Raw genomic sequence first — 27,124 nt, 5'->3', positions numbered from 1 at the left:
AAAACTGTCTAAGACCTAACAGTTGGTTTCAATTTGGTTGGCTGGTTGCTTCGTTGGACACACAGCTATTACCTACTGTCTCTGAAAATTAAAAATTGTCACAGATAACAACAGACACAACTGCTGCATCGGATCCTATCAACACCTACATATACTAAGGTGACTATCATGGGCCAAATCTATGACTTTATTGGATACCCCGACATACAATAAAATCATTTGAAGTAATAGTCCTTTGAAACCAAACCCCGCAGAATTATGTTTCAATCCTCCCTAATATTGTAACGATTATCCTTCCACGATTTAACCTCGCTGGATCCGACTTCACACATCATCTGAGCCATCATAAAAACCAAACCCCTTCCATGCACATTCAACCACAATCTGTAGCCCACATCCACCCGGGTGGAAACGGCAAATTGCCGATGACTGCACAAGATAGTGCCAACTCCGCCACGACCTTAGCCATGCAAGGTAGCGCCCGGTGGTCGTAGCCGCTATTCATGCAAAAGTATCCTTCTATTTCGCAACTCACTACTTAGAACTAGCAGCGTTCCGTCGTTCCGTCATCGCATCGTGGCGGTGGCACTTGGCCAAAAGAACTGCCTTCCATCTAAATAATGTGCACACACATTCGTTCAAGCTCGGTTCACATGGATCCAGACCCCGAATGTGAAACGTGGAAACCGAATTTATTTGGCAAATTTCCGCCGAAAATCCTTCTCTCCCTTTCTGGCATCGTGGCACCGTCGTTGCCGTCGTCATCGTCCTCGGTTATTGAAAGTAGGAAGGAAGCACATGGGGCGAGCATGTGGGGTTCCTGTCTTCCCGTTCTGGCCCGTTTCCCAGAGTGAACTTTGAACCTTCAACACACATAGCGATGCGAGCGGATAAAAGGAAGGAGACATGCCTTCGAGCTACCAACAGTCAACGACGACGACGACGACGACACACGCCGAGCGGGAGAGAGACAGACATGTAAGTTTATAAACATCGTTATGAATATGAGCATCCGTTAGTCTATTTTTTTTTTCTTCGGTGAATTCGTCCTTTCGGTCTGATGTGGGAACTGAACGCTGGCTGGCAACCAAAACGAATAGCGAAAAAATACGATAATTTCATATCCTCTCGCAGCGAGCGAGCGGTGTCGTGGTTGAGAGTGGCGGAAAGTTTCAAATCCAGTTGTGGGGAGTTATTTTTTGGGGGTTTTCATTTTCGACATGTGCCGTTGTAACTTTTCGGCTTCTTTCATCGGTTACATCAATAACAGTAAACGAGACGGGGGAGGTTGAGTTGGGACGACTTTTTTTTTGCTGCTTCGTCCGCAATGCAGCAGTTAGACTTTGGTTTCAAAATGCAACTGAATTTTTGCTGGAAGTCGTCCCGGAGATGATAATTAATGTACTTTGCGGGTTTTGAGCTAGGGGGGATTTTTTTTTTAATTGGCACTCTACATGGATAGATAACATGCAGCAAAGTTCAAGGGGCTGTCGGTATGGATGTACTTACGTTTCTTTTTCAGGTATGGTTGGTCGTGCATCACACGGGGGTCGGACATTTCCATCAGTGGGCTGTACATTTTGCCCGGCTCCATGCCCGGAGGGAACAGACCGAGTGGGGAGTCCAGACCGAACACTGGAAGGTGGGAAAGAGAGTTCATTAGGTTATGGATTTGAAGAATTCTAACTCTTATGCTGGGTTTAGACTAGGCAAGTCAAATGATCAACTCAGTTGAATTCAATTGGCTTGAAAAGTTGAGCCTGGTTCAACTTTTTTCAATTCAAGTGAGTTGATCAAGTCAGTTGAATGGCATGGTTTACACGTTCAATTCGCGTTCAAGTCAGTTGAATTCAACTGACTTGATCAATTGAGTTGCCCTGTGTAAACCCAGCTTTACTGCTAAAAGAGATTGCATTGCCCAGAATGGCATATCAGTCCCATCTGTTATGCGATTTTGGGTGGCTAAGTGATCATTATTAAGTGGAAGAAGTGTTCGATATTGAAAAATGCATTCTTTCTGTCGTTCAAGAACCGGGCTTTATAGGTATAGATCTTCGAAAGTTCGATGCGATTTATTCAATTTGATTGATCAATGCAAAATTGGTTCACATTTCAGAATTTTTTACCCAACGTCTTGGTTTGTATAGATTTCAATTAATTTCAATTACCATTAGTAAGAACAATGGTTTTTCTAGATTTCTATATCAAGTTTCTAACATTATCAATAGATCTCATCAAACTTGCTCAACTACATTTTAGAGATTTGATTTGGAAAACTTCGAAGGCCTGCACTGAAAATCTTGAAGTAAGAGCTCTAAACAGTTTAACCCTTTCGTGATGGGAGAAATCTTCGAAAAAATTAAATTGAGAAGAATAATATTTGTGCGAGGAAACTGCTATCTTCCATATATTTAAAATATTTGTTTAAAAACTACAAGGGGTAGCCCTATGGGGTTGTACGCAATGGTGAAGTAGGACTACATGGTCTTATATAATAAATCTTATTTGTTCACTGCAGCAGGAGCTTGTATTTTGTGTTGCAATACGAATTTGAGCGGAGTTATCTCTGTTTATACTCTTTAATATGACGCGCTTGATGGCCCACAGCGACTCATGAAGAACTACAGATTCCAATCAATAGCGGTGTGGCATCTTCCACCTTCTATGGATGCTCATGTGGGCTGCAGCTCGCTGCTTGCAGGCAGCCTTTCGTTCTGTACTAGTGTTCAACGCCACGCTCCGAAAGAACTGCTGCTGCTGATGCAGACAACCGGACACCACCACACACGGTGATTTTTTTTTTTTCCTTTGGTTTGTTTTTTCCGTCGATCTTGTTTTCCGTGCTGAGCACCAATGCTACCGACGTGCCAGGAAGGCAGCTCCCACACCTGGACCCTACCTATCGACCCATCAACTCATGAACCGGTGACCAACGGCTTTACTTCCCATCCGAAGGAAGGCGTGATCAGAGATGTTATGCCTCAGAACATCCCGGCGGCGCCGACTGGGATTGAACCCAGGCCTGCTGGGGTGAGAGGTAATCACGCTTACCACTACACCACCGGCACCGGTGATTGGAACTGAATCCGATCAGCGGTTGAGGGCAGCCTTGATAGCTAGCTGCTTGCGGGGAGCCTTTCGTTGTGTACTGGAGCAAACCTCCACTAATCACGCGGTGATTGAATATACACCGTTTAGTGAGACCGGATGGAATTCAACTTTGAAATCTGTTTTAGGGAAATCGGTTTTCGCAGCAACAGTTGCGCAATTATCATAGCAACAGTTGCAGATTCGTGCAATTTTCAATAGTAATATTATGAAAAATGAAACAATCTTAAGTTAATCAGATGCGTAGAAATATTTCTGATCGATTGAAGATAAAATTATTGAAATTGGTCCAAGGGCAGCTGAGTTATTAACGTTCAAAATCTTTCATAATTTTGTTACATGTTCCATTTTCAGTTTTCACAAAGTGTACCCCATGCAGAAATCACAGACGTGGTCCTACGTCAAAAAATCAAGCACTAGAAATAAAGGGTGTACTCTATAAAAATGACGGATGCGATGACGCGCGACGGACGCGATGAACGCAGGCTCGGTCTTCTGCGTTATGGCCAGAAATGATGACATGACTGAACGCTGAACAAGAAACCTCATGCTAGGAGGTTGCAATAGCCTTAGCACTTGTTGCCGGTATCTCATTGGTGCCGGGGAGATAATATGTTACCTCGGCTCCCACATATTCTGCACCTCTTATATCGCCTTACAATGCCAGACTAGAGTCAAGCTCAACAGGGTCTTCTTTCTCCGCTAGTGTTTCCAAGCCCGTTCCCTTGGCTGTGGTTTCGCTAGATAGTAGATAGGGACAGAGGGAATCTTGTTAATCCATTCATGCGCGTCACTAATTAGATGACGAGGCATTTGGCTACCTTAAGAGATTCATAGTTACTCCCGCCGTTTACCCGCGCTTGCTTGAATTTCTTCACGTTGACATTCAGAGGACTGGGCAGAAATCACATTGTGTCAACACCTGTTGAGGCCATCACAATGCTTTGTTTTAATTAGACTGTCATGTTGTGCCAGTTTTGAATTGACTGTTTGGTGATGACTGCAACGCCCGCGGGACACACACCCACACACGGGAGCCCGCGAAGGCTCCGCGCGCAAGCGTACACCCACGGAGGAACGCATTGAGGCAAACCCCCACCGCAAAGCGGGAGCATAGCCCGAGTCATCCCAGTCTTCAGAGCCAATCCTTATCCCGAAGTTACGGACTATCGCCTAGAGACTCTAAACCTTGGAGACCTGCTGCGGATTCGGTACAAGCTGTTGAGAGTTTGCGTGCGCCAGTCTTCGATTTTCAAGGTCTAAGAAGAGAATATCGACACAGCAATTTAATACCATGCTCTACCAGCCTGTCGAACCATATCTCTCTATGAAATACTTCCATGGCTAGTGTGACTATTACACAGAAAAGAAAACTCTTCCGATATCTCTTGTTGGCTTCTCGAAGAAAAGGATTCATGTTGCCATGATTACAAAGGCGCTACCGTTGCCGGTATGCAAACACCAATGCAAACGTATACTCAACAGGCTCCGGAATTGTAACTGGATTCCCATTCGCTCATTCAATATATACGAGGATGTTGCATCAAACAGCGTGGTAGAGCTTAGGATTGGCTAACTCGTGTTCAACTGCTGTTGACACGAATCCCTCCTCCACTTCAGTCATCCAAGATCTTATTCGAATATTTGCTACTACCACCAAGCTAGTGGCGGCTCCATGTCGGTTTACGCCAGGCACTTCAACGCACACCACAAGACCCTCCTACTCGCTGGCGTCTCAAAGGGCAGGCGTGCGAACGCGCTGCCTCACTTGTACGCCAGCGGTAATGTATAGGCAAACAACGTTTTTTTTTAATTTACTAATGTATTTGATAAGGCTAAACCGAATTAACTTACAGAGCTGAGGATTCTTGTTCATTATACAATTCATCTTAAAACTATAGTCAAAAGGTACAAAACAATAAACATTTTATCTTCCACTATCCAATAAGCCTCCTCCACCAGAACGGGATCCGCTTCCAGTTGTTTCATTGTTTGGCAGATTCGCCAACGGTGGTCAGAGCGCTTCCATTGCAGCAATGGACGCAAAACGTGGTCAGCACTCACACATTCATCACGAAACGGTTACTTTCCAAAGTCGACGACGCATCGACTGAAAGAACTGCTGATGAAGAACAATGAGGAGGACCACACAATGGTTTCTGCCGAGTAAACAGACGATCGTGTGACACACATTGAGAGTGGTCTGCTTCTATCGACAGCCGAGTGAATTTGTGTGGTTTACATGTATAACTTATCAAGTGACACAGATGCATCTTTTCAACTTTAGTTCCTGTGAAATTTCAATTATTATTAATTACAGTTCCTAGTCCTATCAGGCCTGTTTTAGAGAATGACCACCTTGGTGGGATTGGTTTGTTGTAGGCAAACGACTTAAGCGCCATCTATTTTAAGGGCTAATTGCTTCGGCAGGTGAGTTGTTACACACTCCTTAGCGCATGACGACTTCCATGTCCACCGTCCTGCTGTCTGTAGCAATCAACACCTTTCATGGTATCTATGATGCGTCGTTTATTTAGGTGCCATAACATTACGTTTGGTTCATTCCACAGCACCAGTTCTGCTTACCAAAACTTGGCCCACTAAGCACACAGATATCTTCTACGCCGTTTATGGAGGCACGACCGCCAAAATCAAACCGATTATCGGATTTGAAATTTTCAGGGAATGAAAAACTACTAATGATTAATGATTTACAAAATTTCGTCAATTTCGTCTCCCATCCTGAATGCCCGCACCTTCCTTTTCACTCCACCCATCAAATTTTGTAAAACCGATTTCCCAGTGTTTTTGTTGTTTTTACCCAAATTTTCTTCAACTCCAGCTCTATTTTAATAGTGTTGGGATTTTTGCGAAGTTCCATCTTCATAATTGCCCAGAATTTTTCAATTGGGTGAAGTTTCAGTGAATTTGGTGGGTTCATATCTTTTGGCACAAAATTGACTCCGTTGGATCTGTACCACTCCAACACGTTTCGAGCGGAGTGACAGGATGCTAGAACAGGCCAAAACAGAGTTGATCATTTGTGCTTCCTTATTAATGCACAGAAAAAAATTCTGAGTTTTAACTATCGCGTAAAATCTCCCTTCGTTTAATTTTGAGCTATACTTGGCATAAACAGCGAAATCGTTTACAAGCTTGCATACAATATTGCTAATTTATGCGATATTGCGCTTAAATTTACACGAAATATCGCGTAAATTTATGCCAAATTTAGCGTAAATTTTATGTGCGCTATATCTCGCAGAAATTTACATGAATTTTTCGAACGGTGTGGCAAGAGACGCTTCTTAAGGCACTCTTCCGTGTAAATCGCACCGTTGATTGTTCCGGAAGTGATGAAGAGAGCGCTTATTTCACCACATCCGTAAATTGCCTGTCAGATCAGGAACTTATTTGCAAATTTCCATAATTTCTTCTTTCGAACATCCTCCGGAACATCGAACTTAGACTTGGCAACGAAATATTCTTGCCGTGGGAGTTGACGTAAGTTTCGTCATCCATCACGATGCATCGCGATTTGGTGAGCAACTTCGTGTAAAGTTTCCGGGCGCGGGTTTTCGTAGTGATTTTTTTGCTTTTAATTCCGGTTTGAGATTTTTTGCACCTTGCAAACATGTAACCCAGCACGCTTCATGGTTTTCTGCACAAAACCGACTGACACCTTGGACTTTCTAGCGACATCTCGAATTGACATGTTTGGACGGTTCTTGAACTGTTGCACCACTTTCCTGGCCATTTTACTGTCCATTGGACCACTTTTACGACCACTCTCTTCCTTCCTTAGGAGCACTCAGATGCTTCTTGAAGGTTCTTATCACATCAGAGACACAGTTGTATTTGCAATTCCGAACTTTTTAGCGATCCATCGGTGGGACGCCTCTGGATTTTGATTGTAAGGCCAGAGAGCTTCGAGAATGTTCTGAGAACTTCAGAGCAGTTCCATGAACATTCAAAAAATTATGGGAACTTTGAAAGTTACGAAAATTTATGGACAATTTAGAGTACTTCTGGTTAATTTTTTCCCTGTTGGGAATGTACATCACTGCAACAATTTCTTTGATTCATTTTGATATTCTGGGGCATTATGTTAACTTCAGAAATCAAATTCAGGAACTTTATAGATATTCCAAGAAAAAAGTCCGGGAGACTTTAAAGAAGTTCATCTCTAAAAACTAGTTCATCTCTAAAAGCGGGAGATTCAGAAAATGTTGAAAGTACTATTAGGGTAATCACGTTGCGGTACATTAGAAGCGTTAGGTTTCTATAGTTACGTCTCAAGCAGCACATGTCCGTCATAATAAGTTGATGCAACTTGATTGTGATTGAAATGAGAAGCATACAAGTAACCACAACTGTTCAGTGACAAGTGTTCTACTTGGGTTATTAAGAATCCATGAGCGACTATAGGAACCTAACGCTTCTAACGTACCGCAACTATAGGGGCGTTTACCAATTGATGATGATGATGGTCCCACCTCTCAATTGCTTAAGATCAGAATTATTAAATATTTAAAAAATGTCTAGAACCTTCAAAAATTTTTGAGAAATTCATGAAAATTAAAAAGATTTAAATATCACACAGCAAAAAATTATGAATTTTAATGGTGATGTAAATATCCATGCATGCTAAAATTGAAGCATGTAAAGTTCCTTTTCACGTAAATTAGTAACTTCCAAGAAATGTAGCTTACAAAGATGGATGGTGGCATACAATATTTAGAATATTTCATGAAATGACTCATAAATTTACACGATCTGTAATGTAAATTTGTATGATATGTGACGCTCCATTTATGTGCATTTACACTACTTTTTCGAACTGTGCAGATTAGATCCGAGAACTTAAGGAACCTTCAGGGGGAACCTACGTGGAAGTTTTATGTTTTTTGTAGGGTTGAGTGCGATAGCTTTAGGGAAGTTAAATAAAAAAAAATTGAGTACTTCAGTGAAGATCAAAGTGCCTCAGTAGAGTCGTATTAACTTCAGGCAAATTTCAGGAACTTAAAAGAACTTGCCAACACGTTAATAGAGTTTAAAGTTCATAGGGGAAGTAACCTGTACTCTGGGACGGTTCTTATCAAATAAGAACAGATCCATGAATATCAGGAAGATTGCGGGACTTCAGGGAAGTCCCGAGAACTATGGGTTGGTTTCAAAAACTTCAGGTCAGTTCCATTAAATTTAGGAAAATATCAAAAACATGCCAAAAGTTCTAAAAACTACAGATGGTCCAGAAAACATCAGGAAAGTTGAGATACCTTAAGAAAAAAATCGGAACTTCACTGAAGTTCCGAAAACATCACGGAAGGGCAGAAACCGTCGTGGAGCAACGACCTTTAGCACAGTTTCATTAATTGCTGGGCGAAGAATCGAACAAGCCAAGGACTGCAAGTCTCTATAATAATAAAAAAAAAAAACAAATACAGTAGTGACCTGATTTTGTTTTTCCCCTTGATTTTTTTTCCGTCGATCTTGTTTTCCGTACTGATTACCAATGCTACCATCGCCAGAGAAGCAGCTTCCACACCTGGAGCCTTCCCATCGACCCATCACTTCAACTGATGGAAGGGGGACCAACGGCTTTTCTTCCCTTCCGAAGGAAGGTGCGATCAGAGATTTTATGCCTCAGAAAATCCCAACGGCACCGACTGAGATTGAACCCAGGCCCTTTGGAGTGAGAGACAGTCACGCTTACCATTACCAGCCTCCTTTTTGAAAGTCTTATATTTTTCTACCAATTCATGTGCTTTTTTCAGGTGTCTTATTGCACCAAAGTATACCGTAAACATCAATCTTGAAGATGAATGCGAAAGATTTGGAATTACGGTTATGTGAAATTATTGAGAGAAAAAAGTTTGGAGCGCGCAGGGGCTCACAAAATCGGGTCATTACTGTAATAGTTTCAGGGCAATTCCAGGCATATCAACAGAAAAGAAGCGAGGCCTTCAAGTTGGTGCACAAATATTGATGGTATTTTATAAAAGTTCCGAGGAGTGTAACAAAATACCACGGATTTCGTGGAAGTATCATGAATTGACTGTGGGATAGTAATAACACTTTGAGAAATTTTGCGGAATTTCAGGCACTTCAGCGAAGTTTCGAAGCAATTCCATCAGCATCAAGGAAACTGCAGATAACTTTTGGAAAGTTCAGACAATTTGAGGAAAATTGTATATGCTTTTAAGAAGTTCCAACAACCTCAGGGACGCTAGGTCAAGAAATCTTCGCGGAAGCTCAGAGGTATTGTGGTATAGTCTGTTTTTTTTATCGATAGTCACTCATTGTTATAGTTCTCGCTAGAAATACTCAGAGGGAGAGATGGGCGGAGAAAACAAAATACAATTCGGCAGCAGGGATTTGTACGAAAATTATCTTGCAACCCTTGCTAGAAGCTAGCATTTCACATGACTTTTACTTTTCATTCGATATACGTGCAAATTAATAATTGAGTGCATCGCAATAGTTTTTCACATTTCTTGGTAGCAACTAAGATCAATTAATCAATACAGCTAGAATATTGTTTTTGATTCCAAAAACTAATTGAATTTGAGAAGCACACAAAACATTAAGGTGATTGAATTTCTGTTCGATTGCAATACTCTCAAAATTAATGTAGTAAGAATAAGAATTCCAATGGGAATGTTCAATTGGCTCAAATTTTGACAGTTCATTTGGCTCAAAACATTCTCTCCGCCCATCTCTCCCTCTGAGTATTTCTAGTTCTTGCTCAGTGTTTGAAGTTCGTTCACTTTTGCTTTTACCCCGTTGGCAGTGGAGATGTCAGTGGAAATAAAACTGAAGATAAGAATCCTGCGACCTTTGCAAAAACGCTTAGCGTGGAAGATCGCTACATATCGAATAGCCGAGGAAAAATATATGTTCATCAAGATCAAACCAGAGGAATCTATGCTTCATTGTTTGCTACACAACCGTGAGCAATTAAGTTTCCATTATGCCGATGGAAAATCAGTCGAGGCATGCAGGTAGCCTGCTGAGGGCATCGTTCAGTACGTGAGAGTTTACGACATACTACCAGAAGTCCCGGATAGCGATCTAGCGTTGGTGCTAGGAAAATATGGGATGTATAGTGTGTAGTTTGGGAGAAATTTCCAGCTGCCTTGGGTCTCGGTATGCTAACAGGTGTGCAGGGTCTATATATGGACGAAAAGAAAGGAAATTCCCAAATTGCTTCATTCCCTCAATCGAAAGGGAAACATATCAAGGGAACAAAAATGTATGTTTCCTTTGTAAAACGGAGGGGCATTGGATGAATTCCTGTCCCAAGCGGAAGGATCGAAAGCAGCCAGCACAACAGCGAACGGGACGAAAACCAATAACGGAATGAGGAAGAGACCAGCACGTACGCTGGTGTAGTGACTGGAGGTACATCACCAAACGAGGAAGCTGTTGAGGTCCTGGAAGAAGAGGTGATGGTGATGTATGTTACGTCCCCGGACGCCGGGAAGGATAGCGGAGAGGATCAAGTGGAGAGGAGGCCAAGCGACGGGCGCTGCTGAAAGAAAAACAGTTGGAAGAAGCAATGGAGTTTAGGGCAAGCTAAGCTCAAGTCACCTCCAAGGAAGAGTGAGAAGAACTCATAAACTATGTCCCTCTTAATATTTTAATGGAATTATAAAATTATTTAATGGTTCTCGGTTCCGTGGAGTCCTTTTGGACATTTGAGCCTTACAAATAAACCATTTGAAAAAAAATCAGCGAGGCCCAGAGAACTCCTGAAAACTTTAGAAAACTTCAGATCCATTTTGGAAACTTTACAAAAGTCTACAGATTTTCAGGAAAGTTTAAATATTTTTGGGAAGTTCAATTTTTTTTAAAGACAGTGCGAAGAACTTAAGGAGGGTTGCGAAAACTTCAGGGAACTTTTAAGAAAATAATAAAAGACCAACGAATCTCGGGGCAGTTCAATTAACTTTACAGAACTTTAGATGAGTTAAGGGATTTATATGCAGCTTCATTAAGTTAATTTTTTAGTAATGTTATGAGTACTTCAAGGAAAATAAAAAACTTCAGAGCAGTTCCATTAAATAATTGCAGGAACTTTCAAGAAACTCCGAGGAATTATGGAATATTTCAGGAATTTTAGGGATATTCCAAAAATTTCAAGCAAATTTTCAGGTTTTCAGGAAAGTTCTATGAATATTCAGAAAATTGAAGGAACGTTAGAGAATGTGAGAGAACTTGTTGAATATTTAGGGAACGTTTCGACAATTTCAGACACGTCCAGAGAAGTCCAAAGAAGTTTAGAGATTTTAAAGAAAGTTCCATCACCTTCAAAGAATTTTCGAAAACTTCTGGGTAGATGAAACTTGCATTTTTTTTCGGACTAGCTAACTTAAGAAAAATTGAGGGATGTTTTAAAATGTTCTGAGAAGTGCAGGGAAGTCTAGAGAAGTTTAACGATCTTGATGAATGAGTAATTATGTTTTGTCTCGAGAAAAAGTGTTGACTACAGATTTATCATCGCCAACGTTTCGATCCTGGGATCTTCAGCAGGGTAAAATTTAGTTTCATATCGTAAGCTTTTTGTACTGAACAAAAGACGGTAAAACTTAACCTTGAAAACGCCAAGTCTAATGACCGAAATTTAGTCATAAAACATCGTAGACTATTGGCGCTCTTTAAAGGGCTGCGTAGATTGGAGGTAGGCAGGGACGTAGATATGGAAAATTTGCAAGTTGTAAGCACTTAATTTACCATGACAGTACTGGTCTTATACACTCACTAGTTCTGAAACTGTCAGGACTCGAAAGTATTTGAAACATTGAGCAGTTAGTTCAACGGAACTGCTCAGTTGAAGCTAATTTGAGAGGTTCTATTGGTCATCCCAGACGGTTCTGGTTTTCGATAGAAATGGCGACATCAAATTTCAAGATTTTTCAAAATAAGGGCCTATTGAGAGTCCGTTGTCGAAATAACCAGCCCGGAAAGGTTCAAGAGCCTCTGAAAAGTTGGCTAATTTTCAACATAAACTAAAATCTACCGTGCGACATATCAAACTCTACGAGTTTTGAAAATTCGTCCCGTGGAGGTTATAGGAACTTATTTTATGTTGTTTAGATGTAATAAAGATCAGTTACAGATCTAATTGAATCATTATTCAAATTAGCGTCGTGTGTAGTTCGGTTTTTGCGATTAGATGCGTATGTTGAGTTTGGAATTTTAGAACGGGTGTATGCGTGATCCAGTTTGTAAAACATTGTTAACTGCTTTCGGGGACGTCCCTTCATTTGAATAGCTTTTTGTTATGCCGATCGTAGATTGTGGTAATTTAAGGGGCATGGTAGCTATTTGACTGATTCAAAATTGGACACAGCTATTAGTCATCAATTTTTTAACAGATTTATAATCTTATGGCATGATCAAGCAGCTGTTTTGTGGGCAACACTGTATTATGCAGTGTCACATAGTAGCCATGATTTTTGTGCTCTATTGTACGCGCCAGAAGCACCAATTATGCCTGCTGAACAGTTGATTGAGCTTGATTCTTACATTTGCTCGAATCTATATTTCAATCTTTGAAATCGGCCAAGTGGTTCAAAAGTTAAAAATTTTTCAAAAAAGTCATTTTGAAAAAAAAAACATTTTTTGGACCACCCTTACATGAAAATGGTTACCCTAATAACAAAAAAAAAAACACTGGTATAATATTTTGCGATAAGGAACAAAACTACCAAATTTGAAGAAATTCTGAGAACCACTATATCGTTTTGCAATGGAATGGCTGAATAAATATATACATGCTTAATCATGATTAGAAAATGACCCAAGTACGCCAACTAGCCCAAAAAACGCCCAAATGACCTAAGTGGTCATCGATGATTTACTAATGATTCTGGATCTCCTTAAAACTTTGCATAAATCAAGTTTTATTTGAGTTAACTCTGTCACATTAATTTCCGACATTTTTTTTCTCTGTTCTGGACCTAACACTACTGCGACCAGTAAATTGATCTATTGTAGTATATCCCGTGTCCTTAGTTTAGTGCATGCCGTATTACTCCATCACTATTAAGAAATGATGAAGTATTCGATTTTTTTGTTGCCACTCTTGCATTTATCGCAAGGATCCTACTCAAATTGAAAGGTCCCCTTCGGAGTGTTGAAACACCCTCCAAAGGCGCCGCCTCTTTGTCAGTCAAAATTGGATTCCTTAGCAACAAAATTAAGGAATGACACCCATAATGACCATGCATCAGAACCCTAGTCTTAACCACTTCAAACTAGGGAAGAACGAAGAGAAGATTAGGAATCACATAGGTGAAGACTAACTAACTCATTTTTTCCTTGTTTCAAGATCATCCTAGGTCCAGGCAACCCGAGGACTTATCACTATCAACTAGAGATGGGTGATCCGCTCCCGAGCTGTTCTATAGACTCGATTCTCCAAAGTGAGATGATGGTCCGTGGTTTATTTTTTAGGAACTGCAGCTCATTAGCTCACGGATTTCACAAGTCTAAACCATACATTCCATAACTCATAGCGGAACTTTTAAAAAGGGACACATTACTCCACTTACGCATTGAACAGTTACCGCGTAAACCAAGACGCGCGCGTAATACAACACTCAAGTAACAATTTTGGTTTTATGATGGTTCTGTAGATCATTATTTAGACTTTTAGAATGCTACAAAACCGCGATAAAACCTGCAATATTACTTGGACATGTGCCTACTGATCGACAGCACCAACGGTAAAAGCAAACTTCCAAGCGGCTGTTTGGGAGAGAGAGAAATATGTACATGTGTTACACGATCTTAATTTTCTACTGTTATTATCCAATTCTAGATAAAAATTTCAAAAGGTCCTATCTGCATTGATCAATTATCTTCATCGACTTTCTCTTTCGTCAATAACTCAGCTTCAAAACCATTCCTTGTTGTATTTGACGTTTTGGACACTAGATAAGAACCTTCTTTATTAAATATATGTGGTAGAATTAGCGCGAAATCTGTTTGCATAGCAGTGGTTCTGAAAAGAGAAAATCGATGAAGAGAATCGATCAATGCAGATAGGACAATTTGAAATGTTCATCGAGAATTTATTTATGTACCCGGCTCTTATTGCTGATGTTATTCCTCCAGCATATGTGCTCGCGCCTCTCCTCCCATCATTCTCTGGGGGGAGCGGAAGATCCGCACAAAAGCAAATAACCGAAAAGCTAAATGCAGCTCTCCAGCTTATCAGCTCAGCTCCAGATCCGAATCATCGACTCGAATGATTCACTGCGAGCTGTTTAGGATGACAACTCTCGGACCCATCCAGCTCTCGGACCCGTCCAGCTCTTCGGATCTTTTTTTTCTCTCTCTATTCTTCACGATTCAGCTCCGGATCCGTATCTGAGCTGATGATCTGGAGCTGATGCCGAGAATAGTGAGAGAAATTCTGCTGGAGAATTAACATCAGAAATAAAATTTGAATTTAGACTGGATTGCATAGCTTGAGAAAAGGCGTAACATCGTGTGCCACGTTGCCAATCATATCATCGCGTGTGACATAGGTGTAGCTCTCTCGCAAACATTTTTTGTTTTACTGCACACTTTGCACGCTTTTTGGCTTACGCGGTGGTTGATCAGTTGTTGCGTTTTCCATTGAAAATTAAAGCCATGTTGTAAGGTACGGATTTATTGGTTTAGACTACTTTTACGATTTTAGGCAGTTTTAAGCACTAAATCACTAATTAATTTTCCGATTTTGAAATTGTGTCATAATTTCTATAATTTCAATGTGAGCTGAAGAGCTGTTCAAAAGAATCGACTCCCTTTAGTGTGCTGGATGGGTTTTATCCACTCAGCCAGATGAGCTGTTTTGCCCACCTCTACTATCAACAAGGCATAAAAAGTAACAAGGACTAGGATGTGTTCCTTGAATTACTGAAAAATCCTGTTCCCCTAGTTTGAAGTAGTCAGGACTAGGAATCGGTGGTAGATCTTACATCCCGTAACGTACCACGAAAAGGTGATTTACCTACGTTACGGGGCAATTTTTGACATACTAAATCATGCTTCGTAAATGACCAATTTACCATATACTTGTGTATTGCGTCCATTTCCAATTATTTCTCGTACGTACATGATGTAATTGGTTCTTTCCGAGGCTCAGGGCGCCCCAGTCTTTTTTATGCTTGAGAATTTATGATCCACGCAGGGGGAAAAGGGGATCAAAAATCTCACTTAAACTGTCAACACAGTTGTCTAAGAAATATTTCCCATTCTTTAAAAAATAATGTTGACCTACTGAAACCATTACGCTTAATTACTTTCTGGTTAAATCGATTTTATGCCACACGACATTTTGTGAAATGATTTTTGCCAACGAGCTATCGCCATGAATGCAAATAGGTATTTTAAATGTTTATTTTTATAGACTATTAAGACCGTAGAGAGCCTAAATGAAAAGCAATAATATGGTATTTTAATAGGATTTCGAAAAAAAAAGTTATTTTAGTTAAATAAACCTGCTGAACAGCTTGTAAGGTCTAAGTATGTTTAATTTGAAGTTGTGTCATATAGTGAGCCAGTGAACTTTTTTTTTTTATGTTTACGGATGGTAATCGGTATATTTACTTTAACCGTATACGTCCCGAATGTTAACGAAATACAAATGTTATAACTTGATAATTGAAATTTTTTAGAGGCCCACCAACTCACCCCCACACCAAAGAGCTCTCATCAAGAGCTCCCTAGTCATGGACTTCTCGGTAAGATTTTAATTTAAAAATAAATATAAGAGTTAGAAGGAATAGAATATATGCTGATAATTTGGAGGTGTGTGTGATGAGCTATCTGTAAAACAAACAATTTTAATAATGTTGTGGAACTAAGTTCCTTAAAGGAATCCCTTACCTTTAAATGCTTAATAGTGAGTGTTATACAATGATAATAATCAGTGCAATTCTTATAATATAGTTTTAGAATTTATATCAAGAGTTCATTAATTTCATCACGTAATGGGAGAATACTGTGCGATATGTTGGTGTAAAGTTGGAAAGTAGAATACAATTCAAGCTGAAAATTGCATTAAGTCCTAAATAACATTGATCGATTCTCTTTGTCGACTTTTTCTTTCGTTAATAACTTGAGCACAGAATCGTTTCTTGATGTGTTTGTCATATTAAATGCTAGATAACAACTTCTTTTATCGATATTTGTGCTGAAAATATCTGGGAATATCTTTACATGGCCGTGGGGATGCAAAGAGAAAGTCGACGGAGAGAATCTGTCAATGTTACTTAGGACCTAATGCAATGTTCAGCTTGAATTGCGATAGGCGAAAAATGTGTTTAAAACATCGATTTTGCAATACTTGATGCTTTTTAATCTTAGCTTTGCAAGCATGTTCCCAAACAATGATAAGGTATTGCAGATGAGAGCGTATACAACCATGATAAAACGTTAGAATAGCACTCCTAGGCACAAATTTGCTAACATGATACATTAAGCCACAAAGAGACGAAATTTTCCTTTGGACGTGTTCTATATGATCATCCCTAAGGGAGCGTAGGATCTTACCCCAAACCTAAGTATTTGAAATTAGATACTTTTTCTATTATCTATTTTTTAAGATCCAATTGACGGACTATTTTGCGGAAGAATTTTTTCCTTGGTGAGTGGAGCACCATGTATTAAGTCTTGGATAAGTTTAACTAAAGTAAATTTATATAACAGTATCTCATGAGAACTTGCAGATCATCGTTTATGCAAGAAACAATAGGTAAAGAATAATTTTTAGGGTAAAACAGTGCTGTATCTTCCGCAAATAATTTGGCTATTCCAATATCGTTGATGTAGATCAGAAATAAGAGAGGCCCAATATTACTTCTTTGAGGAACTCCTACGTTTACTGGCCGGTACGAGCTCTGTGCACCTTTCAGTACAAAAAAAATTGTTGCCTATCACTTAAATAACTACGATTAATGTCATTTGACAGTCCATGTATGCCATAGTAGTCTATTTTTTGTAAAACAAAATTATGATTAAGAGTATCGAACGCTTTCTTTGAATCAATAAAGATACATTTATTATCAATTTCATTCAACACAAAATCAACAAGTTCAACTATTGATGTAGAAGTACTACTTCTTTGTAAAATTTGTTGAAGAATTTTACAAGTCTATTAACTATCAATTTCAGCAGACCACTCTCAATGTGTGTCACGCGATCGTCAGTTATCTCGGCAGCAACCATTATTGTGTGGCCTTTTATCACTGTTCTTCATCAGCAGTTCTTTCAGTCGATGCGACGTCGACTTTGGAAAGCAACCGTTTCGTGATGAATGTGTGAGTGCTGACCACGTTTTGCGTCCATTGCTGCAATGGAAGCGCTCTGACCCCCTGTTGGCGAATCATCCATACAATGAAACCACTGGAAGCGGCTGCTCTGGTTCTGGTGGAGGAGGCTTATTGGATAGCGGAAGATAAAATGTTGATTATGTTGTACCTTTTGACTATATTTTTAAGATGTTTTGTGTAGTGAATAAGAATCCTCTGCTATTTGGTCAACCGTCCGACAGTACTATCTGAAGGAGGCTTCAGAAACAAGTTTCCTTCCTAGCTCCTTCGAATCGACCATTAAACTTGGGCCCGCCACGAGTAATTGGTACCTAATACTAACCTAGAACTTCTGCTGTATAAAATGTAAATTCAAACATTACTGATTTTTGGCTCCGCAAAGTGTCACACACGACTGAGACTAGTAAATAAAAGAACTAGTTAAAAAAAAGAATCCTCGGCTCTGTAAAGTTAATTCGGTTGAGCCTTATCAAATAAATTAATATACATAAAAAAAAAAAAAAACTATCAATTTATCAATTTTTTTTTATTGATAATAGACAGCGTGGGAAAAGGACGATAATTGCAAGGGTTAGATGCATCACCAGCTTTAAAAACAGGCACCATTTTTGCGAGTTTGAGACAGCCTTGCTTCAGTATGCTATTGAAAAGTTCTGTAAAGATATTTGAAAATGCATTCAGGTTATGTTTAATGACACTTGCTGGAAGATTAGCAGGTGGATATTATAAGATCGAAAAAAAAGACAAAACAGTTTTTAAAGGGCATCACTACATATAGGATTTATCAAGCAACACCTATCGCCCTCCAAATCAAATCACCAACAATGTGTTCATCAACATGCCAAGCAACCTATCATTAAAGATCCCTGCATTGCACTCTAATGTAACACAGTTCCAAAAAATTCTCAATACAAACTCAAACCTCGACTCCCTCACCTAGATTCGACCGAGTCGTAATTGCACCCCTTGGAGAGCAAAGCGGTACTGCCACCTCCCACCGCATACTTCCAACGCATCTCCATATAAAAGCCATTTGTCCAAAATTTTAATCACCACTCTCGGCAGCCCAAACAGCAGCCGAAGGGTCACCTAACGGGCGCGAAAAACATTGGCTGTATGAGCGCAATAAAAATTAAGATATTTCCATTGTTTCTGCCTTCGTGGGGTCGCTCCATCCGTCGCCGTCGTCGTCGCCGAAAATATCGCTTGGGAAAAACAATGACCATATAAAGATACATACATATTCATTTCGGTTGCGTTTACATTTCGGTGCTGGTCTCTTCATACTATTTTTTTTTTCGGACCAACAAGATGAAAATCTCCCGCGGAAAGAATTCTGCACTCACATCACCTTAATAGGGGGAACAATTTTGCCACTCCACACGCACACTGACACACACACACACACGCACACACCCAGAGTGCGGTCACATTAAGATTAGGATCGTAAAAAATAAAGCTGCCCGATATCATCTTCATTTCATCTGTCTAAATTTCGACCGAATGACCTCCGCCGCCGTAGGTGTTTGGCGGAAAATTCACCGTTAGAAAGCTTGTTTTTATTGGGACGGGAAAATTTTAGTCCCCGCGGAGGGGGGAGGGGACCCAAAAGAGGCAGTTATTTTCTTTTGTTTTCTGATTTTGAGGTGCTTCGCATTGTGGCTCCCTGGAGATCGTTAATGATCCACATACATATACGCGTCGTACGGGACGGACACTAAAGCTATGAATGGGTCCGAAAAAGAAAAAAGAAAAAGAAACGACGATCCAAATATTTCGCACTCTAATATATGTGAGAAAATCGCCGAATTTTTGGACGATTCCACGAATGCGTGTGTAGATACGGTTAAGCCTCGGATTGTGAAACGTCTGCACTTGTTTTTCATATGGGAATGTGTCCAAAGTCTCGCGCAACAACTCTAGAGACTCCGTGGGACCCATTCGGATTCGTTGTCTTACGCCTTGTGCTTCGGCGAAGTTTAGACTGGAAATTTATATCAATTAAAATTGTAAAGAGACTACTGTTTCTACCGGAATTGGAGGGGGTGGGGGGAGTGAATGGACGGGGCCACTCTGGCTGGGTATAGTAAGATAAAGAGGAGCGCTCAGCGCAATGTCATAAATTATTAATCATTCACCTTCTCTCCAAAGTGTGCTGTTGGGTGTTGGGAAAGAGTGCTCGGTCCAAGGTGCTCGGTCAGCTGTAATTATGTGAGAGAGCAAGGGGATGATTATAAAATTGACGATGAAAATATGTGAGATAAATTGGATTGAATGAAGAGAACCGCACTTGTCCGCGCATGGGTTTTGCGCTGGACCGGTGGGTGATGTTTTACTCAATGTTGTGTTGAGCTTAAAATAGTTCAAAAGTGCGTAGTTGCATCTGGTGAGAATGGTGTTCACTAAAACATATCGATGAGGCAACCCGACCGTGTTGCCCTTGTCTAACAACGATTTCATTCGAATGATGGGATTTGAGTCGTCAGATATATTAAACTAGTGGCATTTTTTCAATGGGTTTTCAGCAAACCAGTAGCAAGCATTAGTCCAAAACCTTAAATATATATCAATTCAGCACTGCTAGTGCTATCAGTTTAAAATCAGTCTAAATTGCAAATGGTTACAGGTTTGTAAAGAACATTATTCAGTTTTTATAAGTGTAGGACATACTAAAGCCCTATGTATGCATTACTTAGGAATCACAAAAGGCTACGATGCTAATGATTAAAAGCTCCAAATCATAGTCCTAAAGGTTAACAAAGGGATAAGGTAAAGGATTGCAAACATTTTGACAGGAACAAAACTCGGTCAATATTTATGTGGTTGATGGGTCAATAGGCCGAATGCCAATATGCCGAATGGGTCATTGAGCCGGAATTGTTATAGCTGTTCACTTTTCGACATCTGCGTTGTTTCAATTTAAGGACATACATGATGGAGTCCAAGTATGGTCGACATGATGACAGACTTGCACTTTCACTTCAAATGTTTAAGAATACAAATCTCGGAAACTGCATAAACTTCACGTTATGCAAATTCAACTCCGTTGAGATCCCTTTTAATATTTATTTTTATTATTGGAGCAGATATTCGTGCTTTTGTTTTTTTTAATATTTGTGCTCTGTATTTATTTATTTTATTTAATTTTCAAAGTTCCAGAGCATTTAAAATTGTTCCAAGGAATACTCAAAGTTTCATTATTTACTTTTTAATATTCAGCCTAATTGACCTACACCTTTTTGTGTTGTAGTAAGTTGATTCTTAAAATATTTTTTCCAGAACAAACAGTTTAAAAATACAGCCCTAGGTTGGCATCAGGAGCGTTTGCAAAAACTGCAGCATTATTATGACACACAAGCTCTGTTTTGCGAACCTTAAATTGATATCTAATTAAATTACTAAAACAAAGGTTTTAAATCAGTAGCTAAGACGCCATAAGTGACACTTTGAAAGTTATTTTCTATTTTCGAATATCCCCGTGGTGTCGATCGACCGGTTTTACAGCCACGGTTTTCATAATTTAACTTCTTGTCTGCCGGAATTAACCATGCTCAGATAGCTGGGTTCATCGATAACTTTGCATCTGTCAAATTTTAACCAAAAGGTAAAAAAAAAATCACCAAGTGGTTCAGAGCCTTACTGAGTGCTCGGCTGTCAGTGACTCGTTTACCTCTCAATCATTCAGACTCTCACAGCATGATGAGGCAGATGGCAGTTCATATTCATATGAAAATGAATCATTGGACCTGACTGTTTTGCGCACTGGTCCTGGATAAATCTAATGTTTTTTTTTCAATAGTTTATAAATAGTCTTGAAACTTATAGCGAAACCGAGTTACATTAGATGTTTTAACAAGTGAATGTAGAACAAAAAATAATAAAAAATATTTGAAGTTAATCCATAAGTTTTCTGAAATTGACTCAGACTCGTGATCATAATTCGTAATATTGCTGAAATTGCTGCATGAAGCTGTTTTTTCAATGATTTTTCTTAAAACGCAATCCAGTTCCCTACAGCTTTGTCTCAGACATCGTTTCGATAAGATCAACCATTTTATGGAAACATCGAATCCCTATTGAAAAATTAGAAGTGATTTAAAATGGTTGAATTCCGGCTCAAACTTAGTTCATTGGCCCTAGTTAACAATCATGCGATATTTTTTTTTAATCCGCAGAGGGAAAAATAAAATCGATTCGTCAGAGACATTGCATGCCTCATTTTTTACCTGTGCACCAATTTATAATAATATTCAATGTAATTTACCATCATAAATAAGTTTTGTTTTATTTTTCAATGCTAATTCGAGGGATATATTCTCAGTTACTATATTAATCACTATCTCACGTTACATTTGAAGAGCCTATTATCTTTTATAAACAACACTTGCATGGCCCTTTTCACGCGAACCGAAGTATGCCCACGCAAACCAAAACATTATTGAATAATCAAAGTGAGCTCCCGTGGAGAAAGGAAGAACTATGAAAGTGATGATGATTTCAAAAAATTTCTGGTGCGATCTCAAAATATATTTATTATGCTAACAAATTATTTTAATAAAATATGGTTATTAGAACGGTCGAGGGAACGGTAGTAGAAAGACTAAGGGCTACTCAATAGACATATAATACAAACAATTTAATTTATTTCCAGACTTTAAGTTGTGTTAATATATTTTAACTTTTCTACCATCGTAGCATAGCAGTAACCAGATTTTTGAAGAAAAAAAAATAATAAAGGGTTGTGTCCTAGACACGACCGCAGTATGACGTAGAACTACGCAAAATTGAAGTAGAGGAAAAGTTGGCTTCGGCAATACCTTAACCTATTATTGTCAGGGGGTAAACAAAGTCCTAGAGCATTCAAATTTGGCCAATAGTTGCTCTGAAACACAATGTATCCACATGCCAAAATTGAGCTCTCAAGGACGTTGTTTACCCCCATGACGATAATAGGTTAAGGTATTGCCGAAGCCAACTTTTCCCCTATGTCATGCATTTTTGATTATTATACTTTATCTTAATTTTTTTAAATATTCCAATGTTTCGGTTATGGTTCTAAACTCGCGACAATTCACGTTAGCATAATCAGACCACGGTTCATCTTACGCATGAGATAATGTATTTAAATTTAATGTAATGGTTAAGAATTGACATAATTTCCCCTACATAATTACCTTGAGTTGATCAATGTTGACTTATTTTGCTGTGATCAATGTACACTAAATTTGACATTGACATCGACTACAATAGGAACTGATACTATTTCGTCAGACATTTTTGTTGATTTGCACCTCAGTATAGTACACAAAAACGCAGGTTTAAGCAAAGACAACAAATCAAGAAGCAAATACAACAAATCAAGAGGTCGAGGTGCCGGTGGTGTAGTGGTAAGCGTGATTACCTCTCACCCCAGCAGGCCTGGGTTCAATCCCAGTCGGCACCGCCGGAATGTTCTGAGGCATAGCATCTCTGATCACGGGATCAAGGGAAGTAAAGCCGTTGGTCCCCGGTTCATGAGTTGATGGGTCGATAGGTAGGGTCCAGGTGTGGGAGCTGCCTTCTTGGCGTCGGTAGCGTCGGTGCTCAGCGCGGAAAACAAGACCGACGGAAAACAAAACAAGGAAAAAAACAAATCAAGAAGACTGACAACTCTTCCATTTTCTCATATGAACGCTATGAGACACACACTACTAAAAAGTCATGTACATTTCGGTTCCCTGAGACCGACACATGTAAGCGGGCCTTTTGACATAAGAATCAGTTGAAAGAAACGTGAAAATCAGTTCAATCAAACGTTCTCTTCGTCGAATAGTTGATGTTTCGGTTTAAGAACACTTAATTTTACATGAAATGCTTGTTTACGTTCTATGATTTACGTTCAATATGGATTACGTCTCGTGTAAAAGTAGTTATTTCTAAGAGTGCAGGTACAATTGCGTCATCTGCCGCTCAAAGGTAAATGCTCCGAACGAATTTGATTGCAAAGATTACATCCTCAGAAGAAGGGTTTGTGTATTTGCTCATTTTTCTATGCGTTGCTTCCACTTCACTCAAGCGCAGCGCCATTGTATCTGTCGCTTGGATTCTGGCAAAGTTGCCAGTCTTCTTGATTTGTTGTCTTCAGTTTAAGTTAGGTTTCTGAAGCAGAGAAGAAAGTGAAGATTGCATTTTGTTTCTTATTTTAATACACTTGTTTACGTTCGTACCGCAAGAAATTCTTTCGTTTATAATATTCAATTAAATGATGTCGTGACGGTAAGGAGCAATGAGAACAGGAGGGAGGTAGCCTAAACCTTCAAATATTGCTGTATTCGTAAATATCGGAAACGCAAATAGGGACGTCATTGTAGGTAGCGATGCTGATGTTGACGTTATGTTCGTTAAATTTACAACGCAGTTTGCGGTGAGAGCAAATGGTTTTTTTTTCGATGTAAATACACTTAAAAAATTTAACATCTATTTTTTTTGAAGATCGAACAGATCGAAAGAAGAGATCGATTTTTTCGATCTCTTCGTGGACAAAGAATCGATCCGAAAAATCGTAAATGGGGATGAAAAAATCGATCTTCCAAAGATCGATCCTAGAGCGCCCAATCCTAGCTTGCTTATCACTTAAAAATATAACTAATCGAAAATAGAATAAAATTTAAGCATTATTCGATTATACAGTTTCAGATTTATATTTATACATGACACCGAATGTCATAATTCATCGCTATACTTAAAAATTCAGCCGCTTGCTACGCTGTGTCATTTGTATCATGCACGCTTACTTCAGCTTACTCACCGGGTGAGTCAATCGTACTCAATTTCGTCTGATGCATAAGGTTGTCAAAATCTGGGTACTGCGGAGTCGAACTATTTTATTTTGCAAGCCAATGAAAAACTGCTTGAACATTTTCTCAAGTTTAAAATTGGTTTGCTCTTTCTCAGTTGATTCCCGCCAAAAGCTCTGAGCAAGGAGTGCTCGAGCCCCCATGACTCTATCAAAGTTTGTTTACATACATGTTTCGCCAAAGTATGTTTGACTGTAATTGAAAACTCAGCTGCCTCATAAAAACTATGTTGGTTTTTATACTGTCATCACTGAGCCTGTTGGTTTTTATCTTTGAGCTTAAAATAAAGAATGTGTTATGAAATATTATAGATCATTTTTATGAGATTACAATGCTTAACGATAGATAAGAACAGTAACTGCATTTACTGCTTCTGAATGTTTGGCTCCCGCTTGACTGTTCACACTGGCTCCCAAGTGATAAGCACCTTTAGTGAGTCCGTAGTACTCAGGTCAAAATCTGAGTAAACAAGAAATGTCAAACAGAGTAAAAACCACTCAGTCAGCAAAATCCGGGACTTAGAAAAAAATACCAGTTGTGTTGGAGCAAACGCACTAATAAACGGCGAAATTATTGCAAAATACCGGCTGAAATGTATGGCAAGTAGGAATTGCATGCGGAGACGATTTTCAGTCGTTTTCAGCTCGAGTTAAATTAATCTGGAGCTGGTAATTTCCATTTTAATCAAAACAAATAAAAAAAAAATAAACATCCCGGCTGGAAATATCACTCACTCTGCGCGAGAACGTCGTTTACTCAAAAGTGAGTAAAAGTGCTCCTACTCTCTTTTGAGTAGCCATACTTCTCGCTGAAATGAGCATGTTCGACTCAATTATGAGTTGTTGCGAGTTACCGTGTGGATTAACGTATTCCACCTCTTTCGTCTGTAGTCACACGGTAAGAAAAAAGTACGCAAAATTGAGTTCCTTTCACTCATCACGTGGCTTCCGTGGGGCTACGTAAAATTAAGTTAAAGAAGAAAACTCAATTTTGAGTAATCCTGATCGTTGACCAAGTTGACAAAAAAATAATAAAACGGAGCAGACTGGAACCGAACTATGGACGTTGAGATTACGGGGCCCGTGTGTTGACCACTCGTCTATTAACGCTTGTAAAACTGAAATGGTTAAAGGCGCATAAGAGCAACCTCAATGAAAATAAACTTATATTTGAGTTCATCTATTATTACTCAATAGTTGAGTAAATTTTAACCAACGCCGCTTTTCTGATTCACTCAACGGCGGACCTCAAATAATGGAACCCAACGTTGAGTTTTTTTAAACTTAATTTTGAGTATTTTTTTCTTGCCGTGCAGACATTTTTATTTAGTAGCGTTGAGCAGGCATGGAATGCAAATCATTTCGTGAATTCCGCAAAATGATGTATGGAGATTTTGTAGGTTTTGTTATTAGCTACAACTTTTGTCAAAAACTCAAATCCTTATCTCTTAGGCATGACAAACCAGAGCGAACAGAAGCCACTAATGTTTGACAGTGAATGTATTTTTCATTCAATGAAAAACAGTAACAAGTTCTGCCCGCTATAGTTCGTGATGCATAAAAGATACAGATTTGAGTTGTTACCAAAAGTTTTAGTTAAAAACAAAACCTACAAAAGCTCTATACATCATTTTGCGTTATGTTTTTGATGAAAAAAGTTAGAGACAAATGAATGTAAATGATTTTCCTTGACGCGTTGAGTGATGCTCACCATTAGACAATAAGTTCATTGATCACTATACTGGACTAGGAAGAATGACTTGAAAGTAAGTATTTATGTTTCGGATTCTATCTTCTTCGGATTTATAAAATTCTATATTCTATGTTCATTTGTTTCGAAAATGGATATTATTCCTATAAGCGTACAGTTAACAAACATGTTCCTGAAAGGATCACCAGATTGAAGCTAGATCTAGTATCCCCCAAGAAGTAAGACCAACCAACACAAAACGACAGGTTGAAGGCATCTCTAGCACTGATTGATGATAAGTTAAACATTTTCCGGTCTTTCTTAGCCGAGTAAATCGGTGAATTCCATCGAACGTGCAGTACAGTGTAATTCAGGAATACAGCCAACTACAGCACTTGTATTGGAATTACAGGAAAAAGAGAACGCGGAGAAGCACAAGCAGGACGAGAATTCACCAGAATGAAACTAGTTTTCCTGAACGATCGGGAGGCTGCTTTCCCAGTTACATCGCTGATGTACTTCACAGTCCTTATAACCAGCCTTTATTACAGCTATACATGCTGTAGCACATCTTTGTAGATGCATCAGGTTCTTTTTTTTTCCTTTGGTTTGTTTTTTTTCCGTCGATCTTGTTTTCCGTGCTGAGCACCAATGCTACCGACGTGCCAGGAAGGCAGCTCCCACACCTGGACCCTACCTATCGACCCATCAACTCATGAACCGGGGACCAACGGCTTTACTTCCCATCCGAAGGAAGGCGTGATCAGAGATGTTATGCCTCAGAACATCCCGGCGGCGCCGACTAGGATTGAACCCAGGCCTTCTGGGGTGAGAGGTAATCACGCTTACCACTACACCACTGGCGCCGTTAAACATCAGGTTCTTAATATATATATAGGTATTTTTAATTTTATTATAGCCACTTTAACGCTCTTGGGTCATTCGTGACATGTCTGGGGTGAGATTTGAGCTCGTGACTTTGGCGTGAGAGGTATGGATGCTAACCACTACGCTGGGTTCGCCTTCAGATTCTAAATAATAACATGGTAACTTTGAATCTATTTAGATTTGAATATCTTTTGAGTGTACAATCAGGGGCCGCATTGCGCATCTCGAAACGAAAAACTTTTTCATACAAGCGTTCGTACAAAATGTCTTTCG

The 27,124-nt window shown here is 39.4% G+C and overlaps 1 protein-coding gene across 2 annotated transcripts in view; it reads right to left on the bottom strand.

Annotated features, from left to right (window-relative positions):
* Nucleotides 1–27,124, bottom strand: part of LOC135700164 (protein jim lovell-like) — a 154,487-nt gene that overhangs the window by 76,364 nt on the left and 50,999 nt on the right. The window contains exons 2-3 of one of the 2 annotated variants that reach the window (XR_010517568.1): nt 19,577–19,639; nt 1,546–1,635 (exon numbers count right to left, since the gene is read on the bottom strand). Coding sequence is in view for 1 of the 2 variants with exons in the window: in XM_065220587.1 (XP_065076659.1) it covers nt 1,510–1,635 (126 nt within the window). In the remaining variant the exon portion in view is untranslated. Of the gene's footprint in view, nt 1–1,509; nt 1,636–19,576; nt 19,640–27,124 lie in introns of those variants that run through there. The other variant, XM_065220587.1, reaches the window with a different exon arrangement.

This window comes from Ochlerotatus camptorhynchus, unplaced genomic scaffold, assembly GCF_037179485.1.
Source record: "Ochlerotatus camptorhynchus isolate MF236.1 unplaced genomic scaffold, CSIRO-AGI_Acam_v1.1 ptg000010l, whole genome shotgun sequence".
NCBI classification, from domain to species: domain Eukaryota; kingdom Metazoa; phylum Arthropoda; class Insecta; order Diptera; family Culicidae; genus Ochlerotatus; species Ochlerotatus camptorhynchus.
Note: the sequence above shows the minus strand (reverse complement) of the source record. Positions and strands in the feature narration are given on the sequence as shown.